The following is a 12,704-nucleotide window of genomic DNA, read 5'->3' as shown; positions in this document are numbered from 1 at the left end:
ACAATGGAATATTACTCAGCCATAAAAAGGAACAAAACTGAGTTATTTGTAGCGAGGTGGATGGACCTAGAGTGTCATACAGAGTGAAGTAAGTCAGAAAGAGAAAAACAAATACCGTATGCTAACACATATATATGGAATCTAAAAAAAAATGGTCATGAAGAACCTAGGGGCAAGATGGGAATAAAGATGCAGACCTACTAGAGAATGGACTTGAGGGTATGGGGAGGGGGAAGGGTAAGCTGGGACAAAGTGAGAGAGTGCCATGGACATATATACAATACCAAACGTAAAATAGATAGCTAGTGGGAAGCAGCCACATAGCACAGGGAGATCAGCTCGGTGCTTTGTGACCACCTAGAGGGGTGGGATAGGGAGGGTGGGAGGGAGGGAGATGCAAGAGGGAAGAGATATGGGGACATATGTGTATGTATAACTGATTCACTTTGTTATAAAGCAGAAACTAACACACCATTGTAAAGCAATTATACTCCAATAAAGATGTTAAAAAAGGTGTAAGAAGAGAATAACACAAAATAATCTATGAAAGATATAAACAGTTTAAAATAAGGAATGTACAGGTTTAACCTGTTTCTGTATCTTCTCTCAATTGCCTTTTAATGCAAAGTACTTTACATTTTTATATGTTTTGTTATAAAATATTTTACATATTCAGAAAAGTATATAGAATATAAAGAATAGCAGTGTTCCCATATCCCACCTTCATCAAATTTTAAAACGCATTAAATCTACTTCTGATGCAACTGAAGCCTAATATGTGACACTAACCAATACTGTTCTCTTCTTTCCCCCCTTCTTTTGGAAAAGTAAATAAAACCGTAAACTTTATATTTACTATTTATGTTCATGTTTTTATATTTTCACTATATTTGTATCACTAAACTGTAATTATGTATCATGTTTTTAAACTATATGTAAATGGTACCATACTGTTTGTATAATTTTACAACCTACTTTTTCACTGAATGGAGTTTTTCATTTTCCACTCGAAGTGAGACTTATTCAATAATTCTAACTGCCATATAGTATTCCACTGCATGAATATACCATAATTTATTAGTTCTCCTGTTCATAGACATTTAGATTATTTCTCATTCTTGGCTACTGTGAAATAACTGCAATGAACACTCAGTGTTGTTGTATTTTTCTAGAATGTTGTCTACTTCACCTAAGTTTAAAGTTTTCTGGTATAAAATTATGCTCATGATTCATAAAATATCACATTAAACATACCTACTTTATATTCTTATCAAATAGTTCTAATATCTGTGGTTCTTGACAACCTGATCATGCTGTTTGTTTTTTGTGTTAACTTTGTCAGGTTGACTGATAACTTATTTTGGTGCTAACTTTTCCTAATATTGATTGCTTCTTTAGGTATTCTATAACTTTTTCTTGTCATTTCACTTTCAATGTAGCTGTAATATGAGAGAATCCTCGGTAGCCTGGGTTGACATCATACAACTCCACAGTGATTCTGCATCTGCTTCTGTCAGATGCTCCAGGGGATCACCAACCCAGAATTACTTTTGAGGTATTTCAGCTTGAGATTTTTAGACTATGTAAATAATGTAAATTCAAACCATAAACCATGTGAGGGAAAGCCCATGATTATGAATCCAAGAAAACTATTTTTGAAACCCACAGCCCAGGGTGACACAGATAAGCTTCCTTGTCATCTCCTTGTCATCTCCCTGGATTGATGGGAAAATTTTTTTCTACCCTATTCTTCTACGGAGTATGTACCTATGTTAAACAGATTCAGCTTAAATCTGAGTTCTAAGAACTCTCCACCTTATAGAGGGCTCAAGGCCTTGAATCTTACCTGTGGGTAAGTGAAAAACAAAGCTGCTACTCTCAAGACTAGCCTATCCCTAAAGCTTCCATAGCATACCTTCCTGAACTTACTGTTTATCAGTTCCTTCTTTTTGGTCTGGGTCCTGGTGATTTCCATTACTTTTACAGAGTTCATTATGCATTTGTATTTAAACCACAATAAACTATTGCCTAAATGTATCACATATTTTCAAGATTCCATGCCTTTCCTTGAATGTCTTATATTACATTCTCCCCCTCTTTTCTTGACCAACTTCCATGCATATTTTATTATCCTTCAAGAGTCAACAAAAATTTCATCTTAGAACAGCCTTCTTAAGAGGGTGACACTTGGCTGTAGTCTGGGAACTTGAATGGTAAACCATTCCCTGTACTGATTTTAAACTTTCCCTGAGAAGAGGGGATGGCTGCATCTCGTCTAGGCACCTAGAAAGAAAACACCTGTTTTCGTTCTGGGAGTCTGGAATTTGGTAAGAGCCAGGCAAAAAGTGCCTATGTCACTAGTCCCCAGTAAAAACCTTGGGTACTTAGTCTCTAATGAGCTCCTCTGGTAGACAACACTTCACATATGTAGCCATAACTTGTTGCTGCAGAAATTAAATTAGTACATCCTGTGTGACTCCACTGGGATAGGACTCTTGGAAGGTTATGCCTGGCTTCCTCTGGACTTTGACCAATATGTGCCTTTTCCCTTTCCTGATTTTGCTTTGTACTCTTCTGTTGTAATAAACCATAGTCCTGAATATGACTATATGCTGAGTCCTATGAATCACCAAACCAGGGGGTAGCTTTGAGGAATCCTGACACATAGCTTATCATGCAATATGCTAACTAAAATTCCTTTCTACAATTAGTCAACTGGCAAATAATCAGTGCCTTTGGGAATTTTGCAGTTCCACAGACTGCACACAACTTCAGCAATGGTTACCCAATTTAATTAAGGTAATTTATATACGGGAAAAGTGTAAGCAATTATAAAAAAAGCTGGCAGAACGTTAGTACAACTGTGGCAGCTAAATAAGAAGTGTAAAAGCTTAGCACAGGTGACAATTTCTGTGGAAATACAATACATTCATTCTAATTGTAATCCTGTTGGATATAATCACAACAGAGTAATCTCTAAAAAAATAAAAAGTGACCCAGAAAAATATGGGCTACTCCAGTTCATAAATATCCTGAATAAATAATTAAAACCTACAAATAGATATTTCATGCTGCATATTCTTACTTCATCATCGACATGGATTAATCATTCCTTCTGTTATAACTCTGTATTGTGTATGCATACATGACAAGTAACAGTGAATTAATAAATCAAAGCTACTTCTAAATATCCACTCGATATCAAAAAAATGCTTACAAGACAAGGCACAAAGGAAATACAAACAAATAGAAAGCAACACTTTTACCCCTAATTTCTTCAAGCAATCTAAATGTATATTTAAACACCATATTTGCAGCAAGATACACTGTAGTTTTTTTTCTTATAATAATGAACTTTATTTTATTTTTTCAAACTTTATTTTATACCAGAATTCTACTACACAAGACTATTGGGAGGAGCCATTAGAAATGCAGATTATTGTTAAATGCAACTTAAAAGATACTCTCTCCATCCCATTTAGGTAGCACAGATGTTTCTATGCTTACTAAACTCACTGGTGCTACTGGAAATGCAACATATTTGCCAGTCTAGTGAAGAACATTCCCCACGAGACCAAGCACCTCTGAAGACCAGGCCCCTTTGCTTTTCCTTTGATTTCTGGTGTCAGCACACTGATATGCACCAGGTATTTCTGAATCAATAGAATGACTGAAAGAATTAGGCTATAAATTCATCAATCAATCAATCAATCACCATCATCACTGTCTTCAAAATGTATCCCAAAGTAAAAGACCAGCAGAACCAAAGAATCAGAGATACTTCTTACCACCTCCTAAAACGGAATCTCTTTCCTGACTCCATCCCCCTTTCAGGCTACCACCTCACCCCTTATCTCTTCTTACCTTTTTTTAAATTGAAGTGCAGTTAATTTACTATGTTTTGTTAGTTTCAGATGTACAGTAAAGTGATTCAGTTATATATATATATTCTTTTTCTGATTATTTTCCCTTATAGGTTATTACAAAATATTGAGTATAGCTCCCAGTGCCATACAGTAGGTCCTTGTTGATCATCTATTTTATATATAGTAGTGTGCCTATGTTAATCCCAAACTAATCTATCTCTCCTCCCCTTTCCCCTTTGGTAACCATAAGTTTGTTTTCTGTCTGTGGGTCTATTTCTGTTTTGTACATAAGTTCATTTGTATCATTTTTCTTTTTTGATCTTCCACATATAAATGATATCGTATGGTATGTGTCTTTCTCTTTCTGACTTACTTCACTTAGTATGATAATCTCTAGGTCCATCCATGTTGCTGCAAATGGCATTATTTCATTCTTTTTTATGGCTGAGTAATATTCCACTGTATACATATGTGTGTGTGTGTGTGTGTATACACACACACACACAAACACACACACACACACCCCAATTCTTCTTTATCCATTCATTTGTTGATGGACATTTAGGTTCCTTTCATGTCTTGGTTACTGTAAATAGTGCTGCAATGAACACTGGGGTGCATGTATCTTTGTGAATTACGTTTTTCTCTGTATATATGCCCAGGACTGGGATTGCAGGATCATATGGTATCTCTATTTTTTAGTTTTTTAAGGAACCTCCATCACCTCACACCAGTCAGAATGGCCATCATAAAAAAGTCTACAAATAATAAATGCTGGAGAGGGTGTGGAGAAAAAGGAACTCTCCTACACTATTGGTGGGAATGTAAATTCATATAGCCACTATGGAGAAGAGTATGGAGATTCCTTAAAAAACTACACTGTAGGGCTTCCCTGGTGGTGCAGTGGTTAAGAATCCACCTGCCAATTCAGGGGACATGGGTTCAGGCCCTGGTCTGGGAAGATCCCACATGTCGCAAAGCAACTAAGCCCGTGCACTACAACTACTGAGCCTGCACTCTAGAGCCCGTGAGCCACAACTACTGAGCCTGCGTGCCACAACTACTGAAGCCCGCATGCCTAGAGCCTGTGCTCTGCAACAAGAGAAACCACCGCAACAAGAGCCCCGCTCACCGCAACTAGAGAAAGCCTGCGCACAGCAATGAAGACCCAACACAAACAAAAATAAATAAATTTTTTAAAACCTACACTGTAGTTTTAGAAATAAAGGTAGAATATCATTAAAATATTATATGTATAAATAGTAGTACTAGTAGAATGGTAAACTCCGTAAGTGTATTTTGCACATTGATATAACCCAAGCTTCTTGAGCTGTCCCAGGCACATAGTAAGAACACAATAAACATTTGTTGAACAAATAAATATGGTATGTTAATGTTAATATTATGGTTCTATATCATATACCAAGATTCTATCACAAAAGATTATATCCATATAATAAATTATATACATTTTGTTTTTAAATTGTGTTACAATTAACATACAATATAATATTAGCTTCAGATGCACCACATAGTGATTAGATGTTTTTATACAGTATGCAATGATAACCACAATAAGACCAGTTATCATCCATCACCATATTTTTCAATATTACTGATTACATTCCCTATGTGCACATTAAATGCCTGTGTGGGAACATTCCCTGTATAGACTACTTGTGCCTAGAGGCTTTGGCAGGCCAGATGGGGCTGCAGTGGGCACCAGCTGGGGTTAATCCTTGGGGACCACTATGCCTGAGGCTGCCTTGGTGGGACCACAGAACCTGAAGGAGGGCCCAGTCCAGGGGCAGCCCCCTGGGAAGTACTGCACCCAAGGCTGCCTTAGGAGGATAGCTGGAGCTGGAGAGGACCTGGTCCAGGGGCAGGTCCCTGAAGTGTGCTGGGCCATAGGCTGCCTTGATGGGGTGGCTAGAGATGGAGCAGATATGGGGCAGGAGGAGTCCGGGGAGGGAACTCCAAACAATAGTGATCACCAGTGCCTCCTACCCAGGCAAGGGCTCCAACAGTTCCCTGTCATTTTGGCAGAAACTCTAGGGTTAGGAAACAGATTTCCTTTACATATACTGTAGGTGCCTTTAAAGTTTTTTCACTGTGTCCCAGGGTGAGTGTGTCTGCACTTGGATCCCTCAGCAATCCATCTCCCTACTGTAGATCACTGCAAAAGAGGAGGGGTTCCCATGGATACCGTGTATCTGACTTTCCTACCAGTTTCTATGTGGTTCTTCTATTGGTAGCACCAGTTCATTCAGTCCCCCAGGTCTTCTTCAAGAGGAAATGTGTTGTGTTTAGGTGTAGATCCCTGCACTCAGGGGAGGAGGTGAGCATAGGGTCTTCCTGTGCCGCAACCTTTCCAAGTCCACTCTATGTTTGTTTTCAAATATAAATGCTCACTGATAAAGCTTACTCTGAAAACATAGGCATACCTCAGAGATGTTGCAGGTTTGGTTCCAGACCATCACAATAAAGCCAATATCACAATAAAGCGAGTCACACAAATTTTTTGGTTTCCCACTACATATAAAAGTTAGGTCTACACTATTCTGTAGTCTATTAAGTGTGCAATAGCATTATGTCTTAAAAAAACAATATACATACCTTAATTTTAAAATACTTTATTACTAAAAAAATGCTTGCATCATCTCGTTGAAGCAAGTCATAATCTTTTTGCTGGTGGAGCGTCTTGCCTCCACATTGCTGGCTGCTGACTGGTCAGGGTGGCGGTTGCTGATGACTGGGGTGGCTGTGGCAATTTCTTAACATAAGACAATGAAGTTTGCTGCATTGATAATGGCTCTTCCTTTCATGAACGATCTCTCTGTAGCATGCAATGCTGTGTGACAGCATTTTACCCACAGTAGAACTTCTTTCAAAATGGGAGTCAATCTTCTCACACCCTGCAATGGATTTATCAACTAAGTCTATGAAATGTTCTAAATCCTCTGTTGTCATTTCCACCATCTTCACAGCATCTTCGCCAGGAGCAGATTCCATCTCAAGAAACCACTCTCTTTGCTCATCCGTAAGAAGCAACTCTTCATCCATTAAAGTTTTATCATGAGATTGCAGCAATTCAGTCACATCTTCAGGCTCTTCTACTTCTAGTTCTCTTGCTACTTCCACCACATCAACAGTGACTTCCTACTCTGAAGACTTGAACCCCTCAAAGTCATCCATGAGGGTTGGAATCAACTGCTTCCCAACTCCTGTTAATGTTGATATTTTGACCTCTTCCCATGAATCACGAATGTTCTTAATGGCATCTAAAATGGTGAATCCTTTCCAGGAGGTTTTCAATTGACTCTGCCCAGATCCATCAGTGGAATCACTGTCTATGGCAGCTATAGCCTTACAAAGTGTACTTCTTAAATAATAAGACTTGAGAGTTGAAATGACTCCTTGATCCATAGGCTGCAGAATGGATGTTGTGTTAGCAGGCTTGAAAACAACATTAACCTCGTTGTACATCTCCATCAGAGCTCTTGGGTGACCAAGAGCAGTAATATTTTAGAATTACTGTCAATGAGCAGAAATATTTTGAAAGGACTCTTTTTTTTTTCTGACCAGTCGGTCTCAACAGTGAGCTTAAAATACTCAGTAAACCATGCTGTAAACAGATGTGAGGCCATCCAGGCTTTGTTGTTCCATTTATAAAGCACAGGCAGAGCAGATTTAGCATAATTCTTAAGGGTCCTGGGATTTTCAGAATGGTAAATGAGCATTGGCTTCAACTGGAAGTCACCAGCTACATTAGCTCCTAATAAGAGACTTAGCCTGTTCTTTGAAGCTTCGAAGCTAGGCATCGACTTCTCCTCTCCAGCTATGAAAGCCCTAAATAGCATCTTCTTCCAATAGAAGGCTGTTCTGTCTACACTGAAAACCTGTTGTTTAGTGTAGCCACCTTCATGAATTATTTTAGCTAGATCCTCTGGATGACCCGCTGCAGCTTCTACATCACCACATGCTGCTTCACCTTGCACTTTTATGTTACGGAGATGGCTTCTTTCCTTAAACCTCATGAAACCAACCTCCATTAGCTTCAAACTTTTCTTCTGCAGCTTCCCCACCTCTCTCAGCCTTCATACAATTGAAGAGAGCTAAATCTTACTCTGGATTAGGCTTTGGCTTAAGAGAATGTTGTGGCTGGTTTGATCTTCTATCCAGACCACAACAACTTCTCCATATCAGAAATAAGGCTGTTTCACTTTCTTATCATTCGTGTGTTCACTGGAATAGCACTTTTAATTTCCTTCAGGAACATTTCCTTTGAATTCACAACTTGGCTAACTGTTCGGCAAAGAGGCCTAGTTTTGGCCTATCTTGGCTTTCAACATGCCTTCCTCACTAAGCTTAATCATTTCTAGCTTTTGATTTAAAGTGAGAGACAAGCAAGTCTCCCTTTCACTTGAACACTTAGAGGCCATTGTAGTGTTATTAATTGGCCTGATTTCAATATTGTTGTGTCTTAGGGGATAGGGAGGCCTGAGGAGAGGGAGAGAGACAGGGGACAGGCCAGTCAGTGGATCAGTCAGAACCCACACAACACAAAATTTATCAATTAAGTTGCCTGTCTTACATGGGTGCAGTTCATGGCTCCCCAAAACAATTACAATAGTAACATCAAAGATGACTGATCACAGATCACCATAACAAACATAATAATAACAAAAAAGTTTCAAATATTGTGAGAATTACAAAATGTGACACACAGATATGGAGTGAACAATTGCTGTTGGAAAAATGGTGCTGATAGACTTGCTTAACACAGGGTTGCCACAAACCCTCAATTTGTGAAAAACACAGTATCTGTGAAGTGCAATAAAACAAGGTATGCTTATGCTGAAATAATAAATCAAGTATTTTGTAGTAGTTTATATACAGGCATTTCCTCATCATAAAATGTCCTAATACGATACTAAACTAAAACACAGAGATGTGGATGCTGTAAGGTAAACTTAAATGACTTATTCAAGGTGTTGCTTCTCAAAAAGTTCAGAAAGCTACTGCAAAAGAATTAAGCATAAATTCTTTGAAGAGAAAGTGAAGTATACAGTGAAAATCATAGCTCAGTTATAGCCATCTACTTATTTAATATCCATTTCAATTTCCAGGTGCAACATTTTGGCTCTTTAATACTTCCTATTTAGGTTTTCTTACATTTACTATAAGAAAGTGATTTGCAAGGGGAATTCCCTGGTGATCCAGCGGTTAGGACTCGGAACTTTCACTGCCAGGTCCCAGGCTATATCTGGTCAGGGAACTAAGATCCCACAAGCCATGCAGCACGGCAAAAAAAAAAAAAAAAACTGATTTCTTTTTAACACTTACACAGTACCAGGTATATATGATCATGTGTTATGATCTACTCAGCCTTAAATAGAGTTAATCTAGATGTAAAGAACAAAAATAGATTTTTATCACCCATTTGTTCTAGAAAATGTTTCTGATCAACTAAACATGTAGATAGCTGCAATAAATAAAAAATACAGCCATATATGAATGACTTCTATTTGACTGCACAGAGCTAAAATGAAACAAACACAAGAGAGAAGTAGGCAAAGTTTGTCATTTGGAACCCACAGCCTTCCCTGTCTGCTTTTAAGTTCATAACATGTAACAACCTACTCTCTGCTCCAGTTCTTTTCAAATTTTTTCCATATTATGGCATATATGGAAAGCGATAGTACTTACAATAGCACACCAGGAAAACTGGAAGATGCTATTCATTTCTGAAGGTGACCCAGCTGCATAAGACCCCATCTATAGTTCCAAGTGATGAACACATCAATACCTCAGCATACTTTTATGTAATCCATTTAGAGCACAGTATGAGACACAATGGTTAGTCTACTCTCTTTTCTCTTAACCATAAGTTATAAGAAAAATTTAACAAGAATATTTTAAGAAAATCATTCCCAGGAACACATAAACTTTAAGCTATTTATTTCTAATTATGAGATGAGAGACTGAGGAGAACTTAAGTGAAAATGCAGGTCAGGAGACCAGGGGAGGAGATAACAGGAGCTTCCCACAACGTTCAATTAAACTATAACCATTCCTTTACTACTCTTAGAAAAGCATACTTTAAATCTAGTTGGAAGATGAACGCTAATAATAAAATGCCTTTATGGGGTAACGGGAGAGAAAAACAAGAAAAGAAATTTTGTAGTTTAATTTTTACTATTCCCCTGATTTCTTAGAGAATTAAGCCAGGGTCTGTGGTTAGGCTGCCATCTGTCTATTCCAAGGAGGTACTGAAGAGAGAAATGTTTATCAAGGAATCACCAAATTTGTTCAGCTGCAGGCCTGAGACCAGCTAAGCTTGTCTGTGCACAGGATCATTCACCTAGCTGGCATCCACATCTCTCTTCTCAGATGGTCTCTACTGCTTTGCTCCATGATTTGCAAATGCCACATATTTAGAGTTATTTACACTGTTTTGTTTCTAGATATTTGATATTTCAAATATTCAGATATCTGTTCCCAGCACTGGAGTTCCTAAACACCCAGTCAGGCTGCACTAGGAGTATACAGAGCCTGAACACTAAACCTTCAAATGTAGATATGAGTAAAGATAACTTTAGCCATTGGGAAGTTCAATGGAAGACTTTCACTGAGTATACACTCATATACAAGAGAAAGAAAGAAAGAGAAAGAGAAACAGATGACAAACTGTACCTGACACAGGGGAAACCTAGAGACAATAAATATAGATTATGAAGAATTAAAAAGGAAAAAAAGACTAAACCAATGAAACTAGTTTTACTGTATAAAATGAATTGTAATCATAGTTTATCATCTGAAATGCTTCCACTTTTATATAGTAGTTAAGTGAAATTACCCTGGTGGGTTTGAAATGGGCTATATCTAGGTCTGAATCCCACTTCTACCAATCATTTATAAAAATAAAGATGTAACAGCATTGCGAGGCTGCTCAAGAATTAAGTTAGCTAACATGTGGAGTGAAAATAATACAGAGTTTAGGCATATACATGTGAATAAATGTTAGTTTTTCTTTTTTCCCTTCCTCTTAAATACCAGAGAGAGCACAATGGCTTGCTTGTAATTCAACATTCATCAAATATTTGTTGTTATTACTTGTATCTGATTATCCTAGATGCTTACCAATTGAGGAAAGATATTCCTTTGAGCCAACTAGTGAGGATAATTATTAATAACTGAAAAAAGCACTGACATTACAATGATATGATATTTTCTAAATCAATGTTCCATGATAAACACGACATTTATCAGACTCACTTTCTTCCAGCTTTAAAGAAACTGAGGGATTGTTTCCTGTTTCATCCACACTTCCTTCACCACCTCCTCGAGATCTTGAATTCCAGACTTTAATCACTTCAACATCATTGTCACTGCCGCTTCCACTTGAGCTACTATCTTTTTTCCCCTTTTTCCCCTTTGTTTTCTTCTTTCTAAAAAAAAGAACAAATTCAAAGTATTAGGAAAGCACAGGAAAGATACAAGTGCCAATTACTAGAGGATGATCAGCAAGTAGGGATTTTAAACATGTCAACACAGGGCACAAAAAGTATTCAATTTACTTTGTATAATCATCAGAGCTTAAACTCATGGAGGTTTCTTCAGAATCTGAAGCTATAAATTCATCCATACTGTCTTCATCAAAATATCCCTAGAGAAAAAAAAAAGATGAATGTTTTAAGAATTTATATCAATTTATACTGGAAATTATATAATGTTTACTTCATTTAAGGATAAGTTAATTGTGATGAGATAAGGAAGAACTGAAGAACTATCACAGATTAGAAAAAATAAAGGAGACGTCACAGATATCAATAATAAACAAAATGTGAAATCTTGGATTGAATCATGAAAAAGAAAAAGGATGTAAGTACAAAAACTGATGAAATCCAATTAATGTCTATTGTTTAGTTAATAGTACTAACCCAATGTTAATTTCTTAATTTTGACCATTTTACTATGGTTATGCAAGATGTTAATCTATGACAAAGGAGGCAAGAACATACAATGGAGAAAAGACAGCCTCTTCAATAAGTGGTGCTGGGAAAACTGTACAGATACATGTAAAAGAATGAAATTACAACACTCTCTAACACCATACACAAAAGATAAACTCAAAGTGGATTAAAGACTTAAGTGTAAGGCCAGAGACTATAAAAACTCTTAGAGGAAAACACAGGCAGAACACTCAGACATAAATCGCAGCAAGATCTTCTTTGACCAACCTCCTAGAGTAATGAAAATAAAAACAAAAATAAATAAATGGGATCTAATGAAACTTAAAACCTTTTGCACAGCACAGGAAACCATACACAAAACAGAAAGACAACCCACAGAATGGGAGAAAATATTTGCAAACGAAGAGACTGACAAGGGATTAATCTCCGAAACATACAAACAGCTCATGCAGCTCAATATCAAAAAAACAAACAAACCAATCAAAAAATGCATGGAAGATCTAAATAGACATTTCTCCAAAGAACATATACAGATGGCCAAAAAGCATATGAATATATGCTCAACATCACTAATTATTAGAGAAATCCAATCAAAACTACAGTGAGGTATCGCTGCACACTAGTCAGAATGGCCATCATCAAAAAATCTACAAACAATAAGGACTGGAGAGGGTGTGGAGAGAAGGGAACCCCCTTCTACACTGTTGGTGGGAATGTAAACTGGTACAGCCACTATGGAGAAGAGTATGGAGGTTCCTTAAAAAACTAAAAACAGAGCTACCATATGAGCCAGCAATCCAATCCCACTCCTGGGCATATACCCAAAGAAAACCATAATTCAAAAAGATATGTGCACCCCAAT

General features: G+C 37.3%; 1 protein-coding gene across 7 annotated transcripts in view; it reads right to left on the bottom strand.

The window, feature by feature from the left end:
* ATRX (ATRX chromatin remodeler) overlaps positions 1–12,704 on the bottom strand; it is a 237,956-nt gene that overhangs the window by 77,138 nt on the left and 148,114 nt on the right. For all 7 annotated transcript variants that reach the window (XM_081222784.1, XM_081222780.1, XM_081222782.1 and 4 more), the window contains 2 exons: positions 11,447–11,535; positions 11,145–11,317 (listed from right to left, as the gene is read on the bottom strand). In XM_081222784.1, coding sequence (XP_081078910.1) covers positions 11,145–11,317; positions 11,447–11,535 — 262 coding nt within the window. The remainder of the gene's footprint in view (positions 1–11,144; positions 11,318–11,446; positions 11,536–12,704) is intronic.

Source organism: Mesoplodon bidens (assembly GCF_964165515.1).
Source record: "Mesoplodon bidens genome assembly, chromosome: X".
NCBI lineage: Eukaryota > Metazoa > Chordata > Mammalia > Artiodactyla > Ziphiidae > Mesoplodon > Mesoplodon bidens.
Note: the sequence above shows the minus strand (reverse complement) of the source record. Positions and strands in the feature narration are given on the sequence as shown.